At 38.8% G+C, this 24,955-nt stretch overlaps 1 protein-coding gene across 1 annotated transcript in view; it reads right to left on the bottom strand.

Annotated features, from left to right (window-relative positions):
* Positions 1-247: 247 nt before the first annotated feature.
* Positions 248-24,955, bottom strand: part of STXBP4 (syntaxin binding protein 4) — a 70,527-nt gene continuing 45,819 nt past the window's right edge. The window contains exons 21-22 of the mRNA XM_010294062.1: positions 15,906-15,963; positions 248-359 (exon numbers count right to left, since the gene is read on the bottom strand). Coding sequence (XP_010292364.1) covers positions 248-359; positions 15,906-15,963 — 170 coding nt within the window. The remainder of the gene's footprint in view (positions 360-15,905; positions 15,964-24,955) is intronic.

Genomic DNA, 24,955 nt, shown 5'->3' with positions numbered 1-24,955 from the left:
GATAAGACTGATCCCTGCACACCGAACTGGGACAGATCAGGGACTGAAGGGAGGCTTCTGCAATGCCTGCAACTTCGGTAGCCTCAGTAAACCCACCCCAGAGACTGGCTGCACTTCCTCTGGCTTGAAGCAGCTAAACATCATCAGGTACTACTACATTAGACTAGAAAGTACGTAGATTAAAAAGTGTGCATATTCTCACTAACGCACTGAAACTAGACAAACTACTTTCTGCCAACAGACGTCCTCAGCTCTTGGACCCGGGAAGCTCTCTTACTCCATCATCATCATCCTCAGAGCAAAGCAAGCTTAGTGCGCTTGTTACAGGATGGATCCATGACGTTGTCTGTGTCACATGGCTGGAAAGGAAACAAGAAATGCTATTAGTAACCCAAAAGAGGTTTACCAAGCTCAAAACAAGAAATACCAGATGGAGTCTGGAGTTGTAATGATAATTACAACACTTTCAAATACAGAATTCTCTTTTTCTTGCTAACTATGAGATTTTACAAACAAAATGCAGAGTCCTCTGGATGCTAGAACCTGGACTGCAGGTCTCATTTCCCAATACATTAGAGAGAATGCTTTTGTAAGAGACTCCCGATACAGACTGGCGACATTTCCTGTTAATAGAGCTGTAAACAAGCAACCCAGCAGCAGTGTGCAGCCCAGGCCAGCAAAGTCTTACAAAACTCCACCCAGCTAGCAAGGGATTAACATTGCCATCAGACTAGTTACAGGCTGACCAAACGTGGAATCACATCACAGGAATACGCTCAGTTTGTTAGAACATGAACTAACATTCTAACATCATTAAGCCATTCCTCTTCCTGCAGAAAAACGCTGATGAATAATCCAACAATCCAAAAAAGGATGTTCTTTACATGTCCTCTAGACCAAAGTCTGGACATGCTTCCACAGCGTTTAAACATGTAATAAAAGGGAGTCAGTACTACTTTTTAAGGCTTAAACCCCACATTTGACTTGCAGTCTAACCTACTTTATAGTTTTTCTAAGATTCTACATGAATGGAAAGAACCTGATCAAGGCTCAGTAAGGACAGATAAACGGAACAGGCCTAGTGTTTGCGGCTGAGAACACCGTACACCTTATGATTGGTGGTACGCGTGCTAGCCATACTGTGTGTGGGCAAGGCACTGCCTCTTCTCCCTTCTGGAATAACGTGTTCTTGGTAAAGGAAATAGCTTCTTTGCACTTTAAAAAATCTTGCTAATAAATTCACAGTTTTTACAGTCAAGTCAGCGCAAAGATGAATTTTGTAATACAAGTTCATTACAAGAACTGGCTGAAAAATATTGTGCATATAATATACACCATGAAAGACAAACAGCTCCTCTCACAACTTTAACATAGCGTGTACCTAAAGCCCATGCCTATGCTCACCTTTCAGGTTTAATTAAATATGAACTTCCATGATGGAACTACTCTAGACTGACCTTTTCAAGTGAAAACAGATTTTGTCTTTCTGTCTTCAAGAATGCTCCCTTGAATATCTGATTATGGAAACTGATACGTTAAAGTAGGAATATGAGTCAGTGGTCCACTACACTGGGTTATGGGTATGGGGATTACTTTTCCAGTCAACACTATCGTGCTATGATTTTACCTTGGGTTCTCACCTTTCATTTGAGTATACTGAGCTCAGAATAAGTTGGATATGGTGAGGACAACAATATTGTTCACAAAGAGGGAAATATGATGCTAACATAAATCACATCTTGAGCTGCGTTAACTAGATTAACCTATCTCTGAACTGGTAACCTGTGAATTTAGCCACTAATTCAACTGAAGCAACATCTGAGTAAGGACCAAGCAGGAAAACCAAAATGTGGAGGATAAAAGCCATATCCTCAGTTCATAACCCTAAAAAAAACAACCAACCCAAAAGCTCTACTTATGTGTGAAAGCAATGCCTAAGTGCTTTTCTGGTCAGAGCAGCACTGGATGGACTTCATTCCTTCATGAGTTTATTACAAAACTTCCTGGAGCTGTAGAGATCAATTTCAGCGAAGTTAAAACAGAAGTAGAACCGAACAACATGGAGCTACAGAAAATACAACGCAGCAGATGATACCCACCATTCTCAAGCACAGTAATCATTTCATCCTAAGAAAGTGAATGTACCATTTTTACTAGGAATAAGAGCAACTTTCCAAAGTTTCCCATGTTTACCTTTAGAAGGTCAACATGAAGACTATGAGGGTCCTTATAAAACATTTTATGAGATATTTGTGAATAAAATTCCATTTTAAGAGGAAACCTGTCTAATCAAGAACATCATTCCACAACACATGGAAATACGTGTATTCATGTTTATATTATGAATATATTTATATTCGTAAATATACTATGGAAAATGTCTTGAATTTTTCTGCAATGTTTTCTATACTGTCAGGAAATGTAATAAATTTTTTTTTCAATTAAAAAAATTAGTCATTATGGCTTAATACTGAAGATATCACTCTAAATCAAAGCCTCAGCATGTGATTTCATTTATCTGCATAACAATACAGAACTCCTTCCAATACCAGTGGAATCACGGGAGCTGAATGAACTGGATTCCATCCATTCCAGCTCTGCCAATGCAAGATTTATTGCCTGCAGTACTATTCTAAGTGTTTATATTGCCTGCTTTTATCAAGCCACTTCTCAGCAATCCATTACTGAATTTAAATAAGAACAAAATTAAGCTTCAATTTTATTTTTTCCCATTTGACTTCCCCTTGTAGCATGCCTTGACCTGCTGTGCACCTAAATCCTTAGCTCTGCTTTCTCATGAGCAGGCAGCATCCATCCTATGAAATGGGAGAACCTGCACAGGAGCAGAAGAGTTATGTGGAAAAGCATTCATGGGTCTTTGATGTAATCAATTAAAAAATTCTTTGTTAAGCATTTATTCTTCAGAAGATTTTCCTCCTGCATACTTTAGGACCGGGAGGCAAATGATAGCTTGCCTAACTTTCTGCTCACCGCTGTAAGAACTTGTGTTCTCATGCAAATAAATGCAAAAATTCTCCTGACCTTTAATACTGCAGAACTGTGGCACTGACATCAGGATTACAATTTTCTATATTCAATGGCACAACCTTGTTTAATCACTAAGAAAGAGCTAGTTTTCATCCACTTTCAAAATACATGGGGGCCAAATTTTGCTCTAACGTCAAACTGCTGTAAATGCTTCCGATTTGAACTCGGGTCTTTTAAACTTGCACTAGACTTCATCCCTCCTACTGGGACAGTTTGTTTTAAACCCTTTGCCGAAATCCTTACTAGAAAAAGAACTCTTATAAATAAACGTTAAGTCCAGATACCATGTCTTACATTGTAGACAGACACACACAATACGCACAGATTATTTAGGTACAGAATAAATGTATAACCCCCCCGCTATTTATTTTTAGCTCTCCAAAAGCGCTGTGGCTAAAGAGCTTTGACATAATCAGTCCGAAGAGATAATCCCAGATTTACTGGTTTGCAGAACATTCTTGTATTAGAAATACATCCTCTCTGATTTGTGTGCTAGGGCCAGCAATAAAAGTGAGAGGGAATTCAAATCTACTTCTAGGTTTTGCCTAATCGATGAAACTGTTTTGAATATTAAAGGAATATTTGGAAAGCCAGCATTACAAGTTCTAAATGTAAAACATTTTCCATTTGCAAATATTCCTATTCAAAAGATGAGTTTCACATTTTCAGAGCGATTAACAATATTTCAAGATTTTTAGGTTCTCAAACAAGTCATTGCTGTCGGAGGGTAGCCAAGTTTATTGTTAGAAAACAGAAACATTTCATCTGGAACTATGTCAGTACCTTATTCTGTCTTTTTACATTAGTAAATTGCAGGACACATTTTAGAGCTCGGAAGAACAAAACATGAGAACACAGGGATTTTTTTGGGCAAAGAAATGGTAGCAAATTATTTAAAATACCATTATAATTACCCTCCTTATGGCTCTTACTTCTTCGCATGGAAAATTTTTTTTTTAAAATGAAACACAATCTTTTAAGAAAACAAAAATTCAAAGAAAAACTAACGGAAAAAACGACTGCACCTTTGTTAGATTTTGAGCATTATCAAGACATGCTTTTCACCTTAAATTGTATTCTCCAGCTAGGGCCAAACTCTGGACTCTAACAGGGAATCAGGAAGAGTCTTGCAGGCAACAGAAGTGCTGTAGGTCACTGCGGGATGCTGAGCTACAGAGCAGCCATGCGGTATTCATTGAAGTTTGGGTTTGTTTGTTGGGTGTTTTTTGACATGGGACCACATCCGTAACACTTGGCTGAATTTTTCCAGTGCACCTGGGTTACTTTTAGCTTTAAACGGAGCAATCTAGCTCAGAACCCATTTGTTTCAGATCTGTTCAGGAGACATGATGCAGCCTTAAACAATTAATCAGTCAAACTCTCGTAATGAATAGGGACCATTACTCATTAGGGGCCAAATAGGATTTAGTTTTATCTGAACTTGGAAAGCCAAATTCTGGCCTCCTATGAACCCTGTGCTTCTCTACCAAATTAAGCAGTATTAAAGATGAAAGTGAAAGCAGAACTTTGCTCATATGAAATAACACAAAACCCAAGGTAGCTATTTTCCTCCCTAGATGAACATACCCCATAATCTAAATCCATTCAATCCATATCAGTATTTTTGCTACACTTTTCATCTTTCTTAGCTTACTTTTTGATTTCTCAAACTTCACTAGCCCTTTAAAATGCAATAATGCTCAGCTAAAGAGTACTGATGCTTGATGGAGCTTGTACCGATCTGGTCACAATTGAAAATTTTGGCAAAGCCCTCGTCGCCGTGTGGTACCGCTGGCCGCCGAGGGGCTGCGACACCGGAAACAGCGCACGCCGAAAGCTTTATCCTTTAGTGCTTTCACTGTTGTTACTGAAATAATTCTTAAAAACTCCAGCAAACAGCACTGCTACACGTAGATGCAATGGGTTGGAAGGGGACACGCTCTATTTTACCCAGAAATATATTCCATATTGTGCTTTTTTAGTTTTTAGATTTACATGCGTATCCCAGTGGAAGTTCTGAAGCTGCTGCGAGTGGAGTATCTGCCAGACGACCGGCAACACGGGAGGCTACGCGACCCTTTGTTATGCTCTGCTAGTACGCAGGCCCCCATGCAGCGGTGGTTTGGAGGCTAATGAGGGCCAGAGCAACAGGAAAATCAAGAACAATGCCACTGAATGAAGATCCTGAAACTTAATCCTTCATCTAGAGGTTAGCTCATCTCCCCGGCTTGCTCTTGCACAGAATCTGTCTGCGTAGCTCTTTGCAAGATTTGTTTTAATTACTGCTTTTGTCTTTTGTTGCTGGGCCTTTCCGTTTCTGTTCCCCTTGTGCTTGGAATAGCCTTTGGCTTTGCAAGGATCCTTTTTCTCTTTAAAACCCACTGGCCCAAACCTTGCACCTTTGAGAAGGTGCCCGGCTCTTTCATCTCTATTTTACTCATACTTCTCTAACTTGCTAATGCAAGTCTCTTGGGCCATGACCAACGTTCCATATGCGTCTTCTGAAACACTGCATAGTAAGAAAATATACCATCAAAAATAGATCCTGCACAAAAATGGAGCAGTCTTAGCTTGCACCAGGCTGCTTGAAGACCTTCATGTCTTGGTAGGGTGAGACAGAATGACCCTTCCTCATGCCAGCAGGTGGCAATGGAGTATCTAAGGGAGTACCAGGGAGCTGCTGCTCCTGAAGGCATGGAGCAAGTTTTGACCATGGCATCATGGTAATTGCAGACCTTTTAGTTATAGCCCAGGCCCCTCCCGTGATTGTGGAGTTTCGATAAATACTATACAGCAAGATTTGGTACACAGGATGGTCTAAATGCCAGAAGTATGCTAATTCTGTTGCCCTCAAATCTCTACCCGATAGCATTTCTAAATTGCTTTACAATCTGCACAAGCAGATTGAATATAACGTGTCCTTACTGGTGCTGCACCTGACACGTGGTGAATGCATTCCTCATTTTATTTGGGATTGCGTGATTTTTGGGAGCAGAACTATTTCTCAGCTTTCAAGAGCCAGTGCTTTTAACACTTTGCTGCTGTCCCTTATGAATTAAAACTTGTTACTCATTTTTTGTTTCTTCAACACCAATATTGATCATGAAATAAGCTCTCAGAGCTAGCACACGCTTGCAGACCTGGTCATGGTATCTGTCACGTTTGGCATCCCCTTTGAAAACGCCAGTGGTTGGGAAGCAGATGCTGTGCTGTAACGGGAAACCACGTCAAGCAACTGAAAACTCTTGCTGTTTTGAAGAGCAAATGCTGGGAGGATCTGCAAGAAATAACTTATTCTGAACTGTAACTAAAGGATTTTATTCTAGTAGGTAAGCAATTAGAACAAAATAAAAAACAGCTGAGTGATGTTGATGCAACTATAATCAATCAATCCTGAGGGCATCTAGGGAAGACAGTTTCCAGACACGGAACCTATAGGCAGTTTGGGAAGGCTTTTTGTATTGTATTTATCAAAATCAGATTATTTGAAATGAAACATTGGTTTTTTTCTTTCCTCTTTTAAGACTGGACCCTCTTTCAAGACAACATTTCAAAATGAACATACAGCATATAGTGGTACCCCAGGAGATGCTGCGCAGGTCCTGGAAGATGGCAGTGACCTTAACTTTTATTGGCTGTATTAGATTGAGAGCACTTGTCGCCTCATGGAACTGTGTCCTAAGGCAACATAAATGTTTCTTGTATTTCCCTCTGGGATTGCAGATTTTGCTTGAGTATTAATTAAAGATTGAGGGATATCAAGTGAAACCCCAGGAGAGAGTTTCACTATTTATTCCTTGATTAAACTGATTTAAACGCTTGTCCACTAAGACAAATCTATGAGCAATTTCAAAAGGCAGTTACCCCTAGGAAGAAGATTTATAGCCAAAATAGCCAAACACTGTGCTAGATCATTAAAAATTGTCAACAACAAACAAATAGCCCAATATAAAATGAAAACATTAATAACAGAAGAATCTGAGCCGAGGCTGAATAAGCCCAAAGGTTTGCGTAACAGGATACGCAAACTTTTCACAGTTTTAAAGCACTACCTGAAATCTGTCTCACCCCAGCATTAGCCAACTGCTATTACTCTACAAGTGCTGTTTTAGTATATGCAGTTACTCATAATCCTGTGTCTGTAAGTGAACGCCATCAAAATTCTGGTGCAGTTTATTTGCAAATGCATCGGAACATCAAGATCAGCGGTGTTAGTTTTGTGAAGAATTGCACAACCAGGTTGCTCCCTTCACATCAGTCCTGTCTTACCATCACGGGCGTGACAGCTTGGTAAGGCAGATGTTGCAGACTTAGGCCAAGGTCACGTAAGTCTTTTTCTACCACAGCCTGGAGCACACTCAAGGCCTATGTTTAAACTAAGCGTGTACTAAAATGAACTAATACCTAAGTGATGGCTTAGACCCGTGCTTCGGATGCAAGCCATACCAAAAAATCCTTGCTGTGCATCGTTCTGCTTCTGGTGGCTCTCCCAAAACCCAGGGAGACCGCAGGAGAACTGAGGGTGCACGTGGCCGGTTCCATGAGTGCCAAATCCTGCCCCGACAAAGGACGTGGAACAGGGGTCCCAACGGTCACACTGCCAGTGGTACTCACAGAAGTACTAGAGAGGTCAGAATTAGACCTTGGGCACATCAGTGTAAGAGTAAAATTGCCCAGCAGAGGAAACAAAAATCAGCACGCTGATTTTAGTGGGATTTGTAGGTCTACAGCAAAAAATAATTTTAGCTTCATATATTTTCTCACGGAAGAATTTGTAACAGCTGCCTTATGTGACAGGCCAGAACCTGGAGAGTGTGCAGCATCTGTGGAAGCTGAAAGTATTTCTCCATTTTGGTTCTTGATATTAAAAAACAAACAACCTCTCAGGAAAAAAAAAAAAGCCCAACCAAAAGCAGTTTAAGGTCTTAACATTCTTGTATTACAAGCTCAGGTTATCATAAAATCTGATGCCAAGTTTCCTAGTTTTACATCTGAGATTATTGTCCGTATAGTCGTGCAAAATGATTTCAGTGACAATCAGAGAAACTGAATTCCCTACAACCCAAGTACCTGGCAATAATCCATTTCTAAAGCTTACAAACTGTTTGGAATTTCCATCTTACCCTGGCAATCTGTAAGTCTTCACGGATTTTTAGTTAGCGAAATGTCTTACCCTAAATCATTGCTGTGTCTTTTAATAAGTCTTTCTTCATTCAATAGTGACTGTGAACAAAGAACAACCAGGGAGCACAATTTTGGAAGGGGACTATTACTTCTGGATATATTTATTCCTAGTGACCAGCTTGAGACACAGCAGAGAGTCATGTCCTTCAGATGGCAGGCATTAATACTTTGTGAAAATAGAAGTTCTCTGAGATGTCTCAAGTTGGTCATCCAGAAATCAAAAAGAAAAACGTCCTGTCCTCTATTTTCGGACAGGAGGACTTGAGGATGACAGGTAAAAGGAAACATTTTCAAAAGCAACCTCTATTTTTGAGTGATGTGTAAAATACGAAAAGGTCTGATTTTGAGAGATGCAAAGTAATTGCATTTTTCTTCGAACTCAGTGAAAACAAAGAGCACTCCATGCCTCAAAACACCCAGTCCTAGTCACAAAGCATTGAAGTTATTAAGACGGGGACACCTACAATGATGATTCTGACAACTGATAATTTTGGTGCCGCTAACTTGCCTACCGCTACACAGGGAGTCGGGGATGGAACGGGTACTGGATTCAATGCGGGGGGATTTCAACTGCACGTTCAGTACGGCAGATCATGGTTTTTCTCAGTTTGCTGCTCTGAACTCACTGAAACTTGGGCGGAACATACAGAAATTTACTTCTAGGTCAGCTCTGATATGATTTGAACTTCATTCAACTTGATTTCTTCTAGGAAGGGCCACTCCAACTACTTAGATAGTGTGCAGATAACTAGTATACTGTAATAAACTAGTATATATTGGAATGGAACAGAAGAGGCAAAGCTGAAGACACCTCAGTACGTTGAGTTTTGAGTCCTTCCTTTATAATGTGTAGAGTACACTTACCAAAGGAACAGGTTTGTTTTTTCAATTTAGCGTGCAGTAAGTAAAATCAACTGTGATTTGTTTTCCTTTTACGATGATACCTTTAGCTCTAGTGCTATAAAACAACAATGTTTATACTACAGAAGTTCTTCATCTATCACACATGCTTTGCTATTCTTAGTTCAGTCATAAAATCACAAACAGTTTCTGTGAGTGCCCAGCTTTCAGTAAAATTAATGATGGCTCCTTCCCAAGCAAAACCAAACAAAACAGAATATTAGAAAACATACAGGTATGATGTATTGGCTTTCCAAGTGGAAGCCTGATTTATTAGGTAAAGCTACCAGAACACACCATGTATGGTTTTCATTAATCTGTATTTTACAAGTATTGACTTTAGGCTCCTACTTCACATGAAGCAAATTCTATACCTTCCAATGAAGGCACCTTCACTGCCTACTTTGTCACACTGAAGCACACAAAGCTTCCGTGTTAACCTTCTGATTTTTAGATAAACTGCTCAAAGATAACCCTAAATCAGATAGTACTGTTTCCCCTTTGTTATAAGATAGAAAACATCACAGGTACTAATATACACCTAAGGGAAAAGATCCCAAAATTTAAAAATATTTGGTAACTTTTACTTGTCTTTCAGGAAAATTTAATTTAAGATAAATGTTCTTGAGTTAATGTGGAATAGTTGGAACATAGTCCTATTAAAATGCTAGAAAAACAGTGTTTACAGGGGCAAAATTCACAGCTGGTCCTTACAAACTGTATACATATGCAAGGAGTGGGTGGGAGTGGGAGGGAGAATAGCAAGGCCCTACCTAATTTTAGGTGCCAGCCTCATGCTACAGAGCTGCCATATGTTAAAGGTGAACACAGTGGGAGGATGGAAGAGATTAACTATAATGGGTTTTCAGGGAAAAAATTAGTGTCCCAGCTATGTTTTTTAATACTGCTCCTGTGTGATTCTAAACCACCAGTGTATACCCATTAATTAATTAGCATATATGATTACTTCACTGGGAGAGCAAAGTTACACATAGACTCTTTCTCCTATTTAAGAATCAAACCCACAAGTTACTAATTCACAAAATCTGTTCAATGATAGAATACACTTTCTGTTTGCAGTGCTGTCATTTCCATGAGGACTTTTAATGCCGGAGCATACAACAAAAGGGAAATTTTGTTCTAATAGTGGTTACAACACTTAGTAAACTCATTCAGTGTTACACCTGAACTAAGCCTGGGCAAAAATAGCCACATGACTAGCTTTAAAAGTGAACAAGATGAACCTTCTCTTACTTACAAAACCTCTCCCATGCTAATGCCTCCCAGCTGACGGGTAAGTGTATACATACACATCTGGATCTAAGTGATACTTTATGAGGGCTTGTTAGCCCTTTTGTGTTTCTGGGATTTACAGATAAAATGTTTATTTAGGACAGGAATTTCTATTAGAAAATCAGTTATTGAATTTCTCACAACAGAACAGACTTAATCATCTAATAAGTAAAATTAATTAATATCAATCTTTTTTACCTTATTATGTGGGGTCTCTTCAATACACTGGTCCTCTAAGTTCAAGTGAGACAAGAGAAAAATTGGAGAGGATCCAGTGCAGTGTCACCAAGATGATTAGAGGGTTGGAGAACTTGGCACATGAAGAAACGTTGAAGGAATTGGGTTTGTTTGGTCTAGAGAATAGAAAGCTCGGGGGTGTGGGGTGTGGGTGTCTAATCAAAGTCTTCCAACACCCAAAAGGTAGTTATCAAGAACATGGAGGCTTTCTTCTCACAAAGGTGTATGGCAACAGATGGGAAGCAATGGACACAAGTTGCTTCAGGGGAAATTCCATCTAGATTAAGAAAACGTTCTTCACTGTGAGAACAGCTAAACACTGGAACGGGGTGCCCAGATAGGTGGTGGAATCTCCCCCACTGGAAATACTCAAGGCTTGGTTTGACAGGGCTCTGGATATCTTGCTCTTCAATAGAAGGTTAAATGAGATGAGCTCCAGACATCCCTTCCAATCTAGATTGTTCTCTGATTTTGGAATTGCAACGGACTGCTGAAAACCCCAGTAGGCTACATTCAACTGTAATAAAAACAGTGATAGAAATTCCAAACGTAAACCGGTGAGGAAACGGGCAGCAGCAATGTCTTTCTATGACACATTAATTGATGGGGCATGAATCTGGTGCTATGTACGAATGACTGAATGTATAGCTACATGCAAAATAAAATAGTGCTTGCCCTCTCCATTACTTTAAAGTACACCAGGTTATCTCAAAAGTTATCTGGGGCCAAATTCAACCTTTACTCTCCAGCAGGAGGAAAGCACCATTGTACTAGCAATGAAGCTGATCTCTACCTTTTAGTCTACGGGTGTAATTTTTGTCCTGCTGGTGACTGTTAATTTATATTATATTAGTAAGACACTTGAACTTGCCTTTTTTCCGATGTGTACTGAGGTATAACTCAGAGAGGTCAACACTACTTTTTGCTATTTCGTGGTAAACCGATACACATGACCTTAATGCCCAGCACAGAATCATGTGAGTTTATGACACACCAGCAGTCTAAAAGGTAGTTTTCTCACACTTGCCAGTACTTTGTGACTGATGTTAGCAACCTGGTTGATTGAAAATAATTTACTGAGAAACTGAAATGATTTCGTGAATAAAAGAAGTGATTTCAAAAATTGTCTTAAGGTGAGTATTCATGGTCAAGATACAGCTTTCCCTGGTAGATATAGAGAGCTGTTCCGGCCCTTAGGAATACAGCCACGTAAATGTTTTATTCATGTCAGTTATTCACATAAGTGGGTTTCACTTTAGTGTGCAACACAAGCCAGCTGGTTTGCTTCTTTTAAACTCTGATTTCTCATGCACTTCATATTGCTACACCCCCTTCAGAGATATTTATGGAAATTTCACAGCAAGCTGTCTCAAGCTTATGTGCTATTAAGATTCCATTGTGGGGTGTTTACTGCATTAGATTTATAACATATAGATCTATGGACTCAGCGACTTGATGGCCCAATAAAGCATGTTGGAACTGAAAGCAACCACTAATTAAAATAATACTTGATTGTCCTTAGCATATTGTAAAGCTGCTGTGGATTTAAACAGAACCATTGCAGCTTCCACTCAGCCTCACAGCCTAAGTGCATAACAAGAAAACGGACAATTCAGTTTAATTGTGGCTACACTTAGGGAATTGTAACGTGTTTTCCTATCTGTTTGTATACATGGAAGTGGGCTAATGTTGAAACACTCTTAAGCCCCTCATGGCTTTGGCTGTTCTAAACGCCAAAGAATGAAAGGATTGAAATGCACGGCCAGAGAGAACAGGAAGGTTACAGTATTAGTACCAGGGCTGTAAAGTATCAACTGTTCTGCTAATCCCCATTTAAACAATTAGATTAAATCCTACTGAAAAGGATGAGCTGGTAAGATGCACCTCAAGCTAAGTTCCTCCTAGAAAAGGATATTTTCAATGTTGGGTAGAACTGTCACCTTGAAATCTCTACCGCTCAATGTTAGAAACCAGGGACTCAGGCCACCCCTGCTCCTTGCTCTAAATGGTTAACTTTCTCAGACTGACTTCATTGCATCACAAAGTGTAGTAACAGGTATGAATTTTCAAGCGTGCAAAAAGCCTAGCTCTGTAGAGGCACTTGGAAACAGTGACGGAAGCAAAATAAGGAAATAGTTAAAAGGAATATTAATTACCATGATGCCTTATTGCAACGCTTAGTTAATTCCATTCTCACGAACTGCATTAAGAGCTCTTAACAACACTTCAGTGTGGTTACTCCATTCAGAAGAACTGAAGTTTTTAGACGGTGGTCACGAAGGGTGATTTCATACCCTTCTCTGCAATTAAAATGGATAGATTTTCCTTGCCTGCCACGTAAAGACTGACACGCAGAATTTTATAGGCCAGATTACCGAAGGTAACGACGATGGAAAACCTGGGGCACTATCACTTGCAATGCTGGCAGCACATTCAGAAGAGGGAAGAACATGAGTCGTTAACAATCACAGATCAGATATGCAAAAATTCCTGAAAAAGCTTTTTCATGTGAACTGCTGAATTCAAATCTGTAGTTTCAGCAAGTGGGGATAACGTGCAAAACATCTGATGCTTTCTGCAGATTAGGCTTCCACCACCTGGACTAGCTGAGATTCTACTGTTGCTAATATGCATCTTATTGTCACATCTGCAATAGTTCAGCATCCAAGTGCAGAACTTAGAAAGAAATTTCTTATGCATATTCAGCAAATCTAACTTTCCACAAGGTCATCAGGATAAGTACTTGCATGAGAAGCACAGTAACAAAACCAGGAAAAAAAAAGCGGGGGGGGAAACGTTGCAAGAATGTGAGATTTCTTATATTCTGTTTCTAAACTCCGTTTGCTATTATTGCTGGATAGTACTATCTTCAAGCTCAGTTTCCAATTACGCAGGTATAAACCTGTGTTGTACTCAGAACGGTATCCAGCACCCACCTGAACTTTCCAACTGTCCTATCATGGCTCCCTGTACCAACAGATGGAGACCAAGGGAACAGTGCTCTGTTTTAATAGTTGCTTTTGTGTTTATTTCCATTGATATGAAATTGGCTTTTAATTCACTTTCATTTCCTAAGTTATTTTTCTACAATTTTGTTGGTATAAATCCCACGTAGTAACCTACATCTGTCTGAAAAGAAAAGCTGCCCTTTGATTAGAGCTGGAATGCAGTATCATATACGGTGTGTTTGGAAACCTCTGCAGAAAAAACCATGTCTGCTTTCATACGTCTAGCTCGAGGCACCACGGGGTGAGTCAAGGACAACAGAGCAGTACGTTTGAAAAAAAAGGTCCCTGTTTTTCTTGGCTAGCTAATACATAAACTTCAATGTTATTTACGTGACTTTTGTAAGAGCTCAGGATAAAAGTAATTTTATCTCACTACAAAGACAGATTTGCTGCCCTTCCTGCCTTTTAGGAGACTGTGGAAGTCCACCTGCAAAATAGTGTCTTCCTGGCACCTATAGGAATTAAACAATATGCAAATTTCAGCAGCTAGAATAACTAGCTATTAATTAAACAAAGAATCATAAGATATATGGAACGGAGATTAATTATATTTTTAACCAATTGTTTCAATCTTTTAGAGGAATAATAAACCCCACTATTATATGAAATAGTTTTCACTATATTCTGGAAAAAAACAACAGTATACTGTCCAATTCACTTCCTGAAGCCTCTGGGACAAACAACATGAGCTACTTCTTTTTCATGCATTTTTCCTCCAGAATCAGAGAACACAATTGGAAAAAAAAAAATCTTTCCTAGAGCTTACAACGAATTCCTACAGCTTTTATCAAGTAGGTCTTTGTAAAAATCTTTCAATTCTCTACCTGCAAGACATTAGCAGGACACAAATCATATTTTGGATTTGGTTAAAAAAAAAGTATTTTTTTGGTTTTTTTGTAAATAGTGAATTTGCACTGCATTTTTTCTTCTATTCTTTCAGAAAAACGATCACTAAAGAAATTTTGTAGCCAAGGAAAGCCAAAAAGCAAATAACAAGGGCCCAAGCTTAGTGCTTTTTTTTTCCCCAGATGATTACCTCTTCAAATGATTACTGCTTTTAAAGCTTTTGTAGAAATTTTCTTTTTGATTTAGACGCTGTATTAGTATAACATCCTATCAATGTCACCTTTCCCCTGGTCTCTGGAGAGTTCTGAAAAATTACTTTATTCGCCTAAAAAAATCACAGGTAACTCCTGAAGTATTTTTGTGAGGTTTTTTGGGGGGGTGCATAATAACTGCTCACTGTTCCACCCGTATCCGGAACACCAGTCAGTGAAATTCACTATTAGTTAATGTAAGTAATTCTAGTAAGCCAGCTATGGAGAGTACGGCTTTATCTTTGGCAACCCCTTGAAAATGTAGAAAGCAAACTCTATGGAAACCAGGTATGATTTTCCTGGGGTAGGAACCAAGAACAAGGAATAGCACATACGCAGAATACGAGAGAAGGCTTTTGCACCTGGTGCAGCTTCAGTGGCATTATCAGTGGAATAAAAGTTGCTTAACCCGCAGGCAGCGATACTGTGAAATGTAATTATTCTGTGATACTCAAGTTAGTAAGCCTCCATTTAGCATCCTAAGTGTAAAGCCTAGAGCATAACGACTTTTCTCCTAAATGAATGGTATGGCAGTTCGAAATCTCTTGATCATTTTACGAATACAACCACATGCTTTCAGTCCTGTTCCTTCACCCTCCTGTAGCAGCAGAACTTATTCCCACACAAGGAAGGAGGCTATAACGTAAAAAACCCCAAAACATCAGTAACTTTAGGTTTAGGTGAAACCAGAGCAACTGCCTTCTAAAAATCTAAAAGAATTCTAAGAATTCTTCCACTTCCCCAAAACATAAGGACATTTAAAAAAATAGATGTTGATACTTGTAAACTATTTAGGGGATGAGATTTTTGTCTTATCTCCTGGGTCCATTATTGGGTCAGACACCTGGGGAAGTTCTCAACATTGCAGACTAGCGTTTTCAAAGACACCTGAAGGATTGAGAGAGTCAGTTCTCACTGAATTTCAGTTGGCTTTGTGAGTAAGCTCTCTAGGACTCGCTGGACAGTGAAGTCACAAAAACCAGAAAAGAACAAGTGCTGTTGGTAATAAGATGTGTATAAAACGTGTAACAGTCCTTATTATTTTACTATTTTTTCCATTAATTCCAGGTTTAAAAATGTGTTCGATTTTATGTGCTTTTATTTCAACTCCGACACACTTCCCCCCAGAACTACTCACTTGATAAAATATTTGATTCCATCTGCTGTATAAGCTTCTTCCCATCCATAAGGCAGACCTAAGATGAAATAAAGAAATAAGATGTCTCTCAAAGCTTAAGTGAAACGAGAACATAGTTTTGAAACGGTATAAGTTTGAATGCTGCAATTGCAAACCTTGTCATAAAAAGATCATAAGTGAATTCTTACTATTTTTATAACAGAAAATAATATAAACAATACGATTTAATAAATATTTGCTGTGCTACAGTGCTATAAACTGTTTGACGACACTTTTATTACTAGCATTTCTTTTGTAGAAGCTGACAGTCTGGTCAAATTAGAGCGTAGCCGTTAACTCTTTGTGAACCTCTTATTGTAATTTATACCTGTATAAAGTGACCAAAAAAACCCCCGATGCCTGTGGTCGGCTGAGGTCTGTTTTTACAGCTATTACGTACAGATGCTAATAACTATAGGAGGTAGAAGCCTGGGCAGAAGGAAATCCTCCGCTGTTTGGTTTATCACCAACTTTTGTGTTTATATCTAATTGTCTGGAAATTTAGACACAAACCCCAAGACACTTAGAGACAGATTAAGGGAAAATAAGTACAGATATTTGTATGTATAATTATCTATATCTACATATCCTGACAAATGTTAATTTATTAAATGCATTGCTTCATTTTGTGATTTACAGTGATGTTTCCAGGAGTTAGAGTATTTAATACTGAAAAGTTTAGCATAAATTAAAAGAAATAATTCTGAAAGGGTGCCATTTTTACATGCACTAAGAAACTGCGCTCTCTTTTCCCACTTTAAAAATTAAATTTGCATAGGAAACCTTTACTTTTTTATTACTATTTGTTCAAAACCAAATGCTTGTCGAGTTTGAAAAGTGCGGAAAAAAGAAGCATCAGTCAATGTCGCAAAAATGCTCCTGATGTATGTTTTTTGAGATGCTGTACTGTAATGTATATAAAAGGAAAGTGCAAGATCCTGAAAACCTCCCTTCTTTGGAGACTAGAAATATATATAAAATTAAAATATGCGTGAAAATTGTACTGCAAGTGCTTTAGCTTGAAAGACATCTCAAAATGTTAGTGTCTTAGGAGTTAAACTATTTTTGTTCAAGTCACAGTATATCTCAAAGACCAGCTCATTAGAACCATCTGTGAGCCTGCTTTAGATTTAAAAATTTTATTTGGAAAATGTGCTGGACTGCACGCACCACATGATCTTTGAAAGCTGCTTCATACCAAGGCATGCCCTAAGTGCACACATATTTTTTAAAAAAATTTCTTTCTCAAAAGGCTCATTTTCTTTTCTCCCAGCATCAGACTTTTGTCTCTAGTGTGGTCGTTATTTCTTAAAAATCTGGAAAGGGATAACTTCAGTTTTCAAAGATAAACAGAGTTCATTACAGCTACTGAATCATGACTTGCCACAGGGAAGCAGATACAAACCATCCGAGAAGTAATTATACCTGTAGGCACCAAGTAAATCTACCAACACTACCAGAATTCAGGAAATTGAGAATTGGTAATTGTAGAACAGCACCATTACTGTTTAGTACAGCTTAAAAAGCAAAAAGCACATTGGATTATTTTTTTTCCTTTCACTTTTACCCCATACTAGTAATTTATTACAGGCTTCTTCCATTTTCAGTTTAGCACAGATGTATACGATGTTCCTCGACATACCACCTACTACCTTTGAGAGAGAATAATCCACAGCTACTTCCCTTTAAATACAAGGTAGTTGCTGTGTAACGGTTTTCAGGCTCTGATTCCTATGAAGGAAGGAAGAAAAGGATGTTTTAAGTTATGAATATGCTAGATACGATCTCTAGTTCTTCCTTCCTCTCCCATAAAAGAAGGGACCTTTATTCAAGCTGGATATTTTCTAATGATTTAAATGGCAATAGGATTCATCCTTCAACTGCTTCCACCTGCTCTGGCCTTTCCTCATTCCTTCCGCAACATGCATATCCAAAATAAATTACAACGGATTTGCTCAGTTATGAATAAAACCCTCAGCATTTGCTCCGTGCTCACATGGATCCCCGACATCACCTGTTTCATTCATCAGTGATAATTACATTTTTTTCACCAGCAATTTGACTAAATCTATTTCATTTTTTTGTCTTCTAAATGAAGAACGGCATGTAGGTAGCAATGATAACTGATGCTCTGTATTCTCTTCTTAACCATGAAAGACTATGCTTTTCAAAAACACTGAATACATTTGTCACCTATAAATGAGACTCTGGAGATACCTCCACAGCTTTATTTGCCTTTTTGACTTTATATGCATTGAGTTGTATATGCTACCCACTCTTTATAGGCTTCGAAGTTCTACCTACATCTGAAGGTTTTTTAATGCCTTTATTTTCCACATTTTTACTCTTTCTCCACTAGTTTTTCACTGCTGTTCCCTCTGCTCCCTTCCTTCACTGTTAGATTGGTACTTGTATTTCTTGGTATTTCCCATGGTAGCCAGGAGGCTCTCATGTTTTGCATCGTATTCCCTAGACATCATCTTCACTTCCTTCGAGCTCACTTTCGCCATGAATCATTCATAAGTTGATCTACTTCCTAGTGCTCTACTTTTGCACACCCTCCAGGGTCAGATTTGTTGCCTGTCCTAGGACTGGCTTCAAGACTGCTAAGCTCTCACCTGGAGGAAATGGGAAGTAAAGGGGCTCACTCAGAAATACAGTCTGAGAGAGACAGGATTTCGCCTATATAAACTCCGGCAGTCTTAGGTTTCCTACATATTTATCATTTCTTCCGTGAATTGCTACAGCCTTTGATGAAACCTCATAAATAATGTATCTTGGCTGCAGTTGTCTGCATATATCATCTCAAAAACATTACAGATCTACAGTATTTAAAAATAATTTCTTTTCAGCAGAAAATACAAGGCTTCTTGCTATTCAAACATTTGTGATTATTTATATTTTGCAAGGTAAAGAATTTAATTAGGGTGAATGCAAAGGAGATTTCTATAATTCTATGTGAAAAACACCAAAGAACAAACCACTTGCTGTTGTATGTGTATCGGTACGGTTGCAGCTGGCCACAGAGCAGCAAGGCAGCATCCCCGGTGACTGCTTGCCTCCTCAGCCGCAAGATGCCTGCTGTGATAGCCACTATTGTAACATTAACATTATATAAAGCAGAAAGGAAATGAAACCCTAGGGCAAACACAATTTTCCTCATACTTCATAAAGTGGGGATCTCATCGATCTTTAACACTTCCTTGGGTTAACAGGACAAAGAAAATGCACCAGCATTGATGGCTGGTTGGTTGCAGTAAGTAGAAGGGTAAGCATCAGCCCAAATTAGAAACCTGGATGAAGCGACAGACATTGAAGAGTTTGCCTACAGTTTCCAAGACAGAATACATCTACTCTCCCTCAATAAAGGCTGCACATAGCATGATCAACCAAAGTATGTCCTTAGAGGAAGAAGGGGGGAAATACAGATACTGGGAAAAAGCCTCATTTTACGAGGCAGTTATCAAACCTAGAAACCATGCAGTAATGTAGTTGGGCGTTTTTTTCCCCAATGAGTTAGTTAAAAAATATTAAAGCAAAAGAAATGTGGAGATCAGCAGATGAAACTAATAAAAGCGGATACCATAGCATGAATATTCAGTTGACTCAAAACTGACAGTTATTTCCCTAACATCTAAATGCTGCAGTCCAAAATGTTTTATTTTCTTATTTTCTGACAAAATTACTCACAGGAAAGGAGAGATTCAGAGACTATGGTAAGAACTGTTCAAAACTTTACTGCTCACTAGGATTCTATTTAGGTTTGGCCAAAGTGGGACTATTTAGACGCTTCAAGATAAGTATGTCCTTAAATGCTTTATTTTGACCTTAAGGCCAGACTTTAAAATGTTGCTTAGGGATAGCTGCCTACCAGAGGCGGTAATCTCACCCTAAAAACTCTTTTGTGAAGCATAAACTTCTTTCCAGCAGCGTTCACAGCTTTGTCATCCACCATAAAAAGGACGTCTGGCTACAATTCATTTCCTCTTCGGGCTAAACAATCGCATGGCTCTATCACTAAACCACCTCGACTGGAATTAATATGAAGTATCAAGCTTAAGGGGTGTAGTATCTATTGGGAATTCACAAGCCACATAGTATAAGCTTTCAGTTTCACAAGGAACACATTCTTTGACCAACAACAGAAAGAAGGATGTCTTTTTTACATATCCTTTTACCTAGCCTGACTCTTCCAGTTAACTTTTTTTTTTTTAAAGCACGAGAGCACGATCTAGCTCAGAACTACCCTTTATTTACCTCCTGATGATTTATTTATATTTAATATTATGATTCTCCAAAATTAGGAAGTTTTTTCAGAAATAGGAATTAACTGTTAACAGTCTTTCTGATCTAAAAGATTTGCTAAAGGACATTGTAAAGTTTTCTCCCTCACTTGATAAATGAGGTTTTGAATTCTGATCTCCCTTCAATATCCACCAGTTCAGCTCTTATCAACACTTAAACCTTCCTCATGGGTCCTCAATAATAATTCAGAATTTGTTAGTTAAGACGCCAAATGCTTTGGCTCTTCTCTTTGAGCTAGCTGGGCAATGCGAAGAGGATGGAAAGCTGAAGATCTGACTTGCTGGTTCTAAGTTATCTGGTCTTGGACTCCTGAGTGCTACTGGAATATAGGAATATCCTAGAGATGACATTAGAGGTATCATATGATGCGAGACCAGCAGAGGAACTCCTCTGTGAGTTATGCAGTTTGACACAGTTAAAGCAAAAAATTGTGGAGAAATATCCAGCCTTGTTTGTTGAGTGTGTTCAGTGGGGTGCAGGCATAAAAAGGCCCTTTATTTTTTGAGGGTGTCAATAATATATACTACATTTTACTGCTTGTTTGTGAAATCAAGTATAAAAACTCAGGTTCATAAAAACAGCTTTCAGAAGTGAGTATGCACTTCTGGCATTTGTTTATGTGCCACTTTATTCTTTAGACCATTTCAAGCGCTCTTCCCACAAACAAATGTGTTTCATTTTATGAATAATACTCTGCTAAGGGGACATACCATTCCTTTCTTTCACATATCAGATTCCACTTTAAAGAAATCCTTCTTTTTCTTTTGTTGTTGGTAATTTAATAAAACAAAGATGGAGTAAGTAGTTTTCAAGCGGAGACATCTGGGAAATACTAGCAACTGAAATTTATGCTGATTTACAGTATGGTTGGCAGATTGGCTTGTCTCCCTTCAGTCTTGTTCCTAGAAACCATGCAGGAGAAGTATTTTTCTTACTTTGGATATTCAGGGCACGGTGAAAGATGACCTTGTGTTTTCCCATTTCCTATTAATCATAAAATATTGACCCATCTGTGCTGGCAAGCCCGTTAATCTCTTATTAAAACAATTACATCATATCAAGTTACAATTTAGAATGACAGTTATAAAACAGTTTGCTTCTCGTGCTGAAGGATTATATGATCAACTTTAAGATCTTTATGGTAAGTTTGAAACTACAAACTGTTATAACTGTTTTTCTTCTACTCTAATACTTGTCTGTGAATAACTTGGTACAGTTAATTAGAAACAGTATGGATACAACAGAAATTGTAATATATGAACAATGACCAGTCAGCTGATTAATTTAAGGAAATAAGAATTACTTCAATCAGTACATGTGATCAGACATTACTGTAGAGATACTGCTCTCATACCTAACAAAGAAGAAAATCTCAATTTAGAACAAACTCTGCTCAGCGTGTGCACTTAAGTTCTTCAGAAATGAGTGAGAGCTATAGTCATCCGAGCAATGAGGTTGCTGCTTCGTGTCTTTAACCAGGACAAAGAATTATCTTCCTGAACCATGACTTTAAAAATGCACCTTTTCAGAAACTGAATATTGGAAATACAAGAAAAAACCAAAACTACGTATTTTTCAAATAAAGACTAATACTCTCCTTTCAAATAAATTTTTAGGTACTCTAGGATCCAAGCAATTTGGACATTATCGAAATTAGAAGCAAACAGTCTGGCTGATGCTCATTTTTATCCACGCAGGAAGTTAGCAGTGAAAGTACAACATAAGCACAACACACTTAACAAGGGCAATAAAATACTTTCTTCTGTTTAGCTGATGGCAATCAAATGTGTACAACCAATTATACAGAAATGGCAGGAGTCACCAGAGCTTGCAGTACATACTTTACAATACCATTACTATAAAACATTCCAAATTTTAAAGGGAATGAAAAGACTACAGCAAATTAAGTACCGAGCGGTCTGCTTCACCAAACAGAAGCTGTCCTGCTACGGTACGCTGGAGAAGATACAGACTTTTGTGAAAACAGGGAAGGTAAATAAGCCAGTAGCAACCGACAGAAAAAACATCGACTTTTGGATAAATCCTCGTTTTAGCCCAGAGTTAAAACAGGAGATTCATGCCATTACCTACAGTCACAGGCTAGAGTCTGAGCATCTACGCCAGCGACTGATGTGAAACTGGGAACGTCTTTAAGCAAGCAAAAAGCCGAAGAAAGACTGCATTCCTTGAAATGCTGACATGAAAGGAATTCAAAATGCTACTAATGATTATTATTTTCGTAATGTAATCACCTTTCAGAAAAAAAGGCATGGTTTAGCAACTTACATTACACAGAATCACAGAATCACAGAAACACTAGGTTGGAAAGGACCTTCAAGATCATCAAGTCCAACCATTAATCCAGCGCCACCATGTCCCCTAGACCATGTCCTGAAGCACCACATCCACACGTTTCTTGAACACTTCCATTGAAAAAACTAAGCTTATTATTTCAATATGCTTATAATACAACCAATATGTATCACATTTGGCTTACAATGCCTTTTCCCACACCACATATTTGATAGTCAGAAGTTCAACAATCGATTTTGAGACGGCCAAGATACCACTGAGCAGTACGTCCTTCAACATTATCGCTATTTTAGTCAGGAATGTAATATGTCTAGTCAACAGGTCAGGAAAGCATAATCCCTCACAGGTAAGTGATAATGAAAGCAGAGAGGAGTTTAAGACTAGCTCAATCTGACCAAACATTGAATTTTGCACAATCTACTGGCTCATATTATTTTCTTTTTAAAATGCATTTAATATACTGATTATCTGACAATTATTTTTCTATTATTCACCTACACTGCTTCTTACAAAAATACTTCTGGCTGTCCAGTGAAAATACGTAAGAATGCAGTGACCAACTCCCCAGACTCTTTTGTTTATTGTGGTTGAAGAATCTGTGGATAAGGCGGAGGCAATACAGAAAATCAGAAAACTGCAGGATGCAGAAATCCACCTCTTTCAGAGAAGACCGCAAAGAAAAAAAACAAAAACCAAACAATCATACCAGTGCCTCTTATCCTCTAGTGTCTCCCATCTGCTTTTAGAGAAGACAGGAAACACATTATTTATTGTAAAATTAGAGAAATGGTCCACAACCGGGGCATTCTACACAAATGCCATGTAGGCTAAAAAAAGTTAAACTCCCCGAAGTAAGGACTCTCTTGAGAACATTCTTGTTCTGAATTGGTACAATCCACTTCCAGCTGATTAAAAAGAATCTGGAATACCACATTCTTATTCCAGAAATAGCAGCCTCCGCACACAGGTCGTGCACCACCAGGCCTGGGAGATCGAGAACAGCCTGCAACGCCCGGCTGTACAGCCCAGCTCTAAACCATTTATTTTTTCCTCAGTTCCCCTACTCTCTGGCTCCGCTGATTACCCTCTGTTCCGGAATTCATCTGTCGTCTCCTTTCCTTACTGGATCACCTTCTCTTGTCACCAGCTATTGTGCTATCCACCCACTTCCATCACTGTCATCTCACGTTGCTCACTGACGCATGTGACTGTTAAATATAAGTTTAATTAGACAGCATTCGCTGGTAACAAATTAAAATGACTGTCTAAAATTGGAATTGATCAAAAATGGTCTGAGATTTAAAAAGCGTTAGTATTACATGATATGCTTTCTTGCTAAGTAATATCTTTCTTTTTTGCACCGATGATGAAATTAAACTGCGCAGAGGGCTGGCATGAACCACCTACAACTGAGAGACACAAAACTACTCTCTCCTGAGCTCATTCCACAGTAAGTACAGACCAAAGTAATGCTTTTTCCTTTTGAAGCAAGAACTGTAAAAATATATCAACAAGATATCCTTTTAGCCTGTTACAAAACCCACCGTAGCTACACATAAATAAAAGAAGGGCTTTATTTGCAGAAGACATGACTTTAAAGCAAGCATATTTTAAAAGTAATGTCAAGAGTTCTTAGAAACTAGGGTAGATACCTTTCCTTTTTCGTTATAAATCTGAAGGGGAAAAACAAAATCCACCATGTGCCTAAATTAGCATACATTATTTTACCTTACCTGTAAAGTATTCGAACACAGTACCCGTGGCAATCACTAACGCAAGGCAAAACCTCCATCCTTGCCTCCCAGCTGATGACATATATGCTTCACGGCATGAGGTAATAGATCTAGTATGAGACTTACGCACATTTTGTACCTCATTTAGATCTCCTTCTTAAGCACCAAGCAATTATTTTTCCTCTTGCCACTTCTCCTGAAAACATACTTTTAAAAAGCTTCCCATATAATTCTTGGCAATCGACTTTCTCTGTACTTCTTCCCATTTAAATTACCACACTTGCGCACCATACATGCCTAAGTAGCTCTGCTGGCCCTCAGCTTCCCACTCCTACCTACTGGAAAAAAGGGAAAAAATGTGACAACTGCAGGAACCGACAGAAAAGCACACCAACCCGCCCAGACAAGCTGAGCACCGATAGCTTTAGCACAAAGGTCTGATGGTTCCTCCACCCTCCGCCAGCTTTAACCCGGTTCTCTCAGGGTGCTCAGAGCTGTGAAGCCACAGAAAATGAACTCGGCGTTAACTGCACAACAGTCCGTACAGCTCCCTCGGTTCAGCTCCGTAGCGTAACGGCTACTTTAGCTGTCGGCACCCGAAACGATGAGACGGTCTCTCCCGGCCTGGTGGGCAGACGTACGCACCCACGAGGCGCGGGG

This window comes from Phaethon lepturus, unplaced genomic scaffold (genome assembly GCF_000687285.1).
Source record: "Phaethon lepturus isolate BGI_N335 unplaced genomic scaffold, ASM68728v1 scaffold24229, whole genome shotgun sequence".
Lineage (NCBI taxonomy): Eukaryota > Metazoa > Chordata > Aves > Phaethontiformes > Phaethontidae > Phaethon > Phaethon lepturus.
The sequence above is the reverse complement of the archived record's forward strand: the minus strand, read 5'-3'. Positions and strand labels throughout refer to the sequence as shown.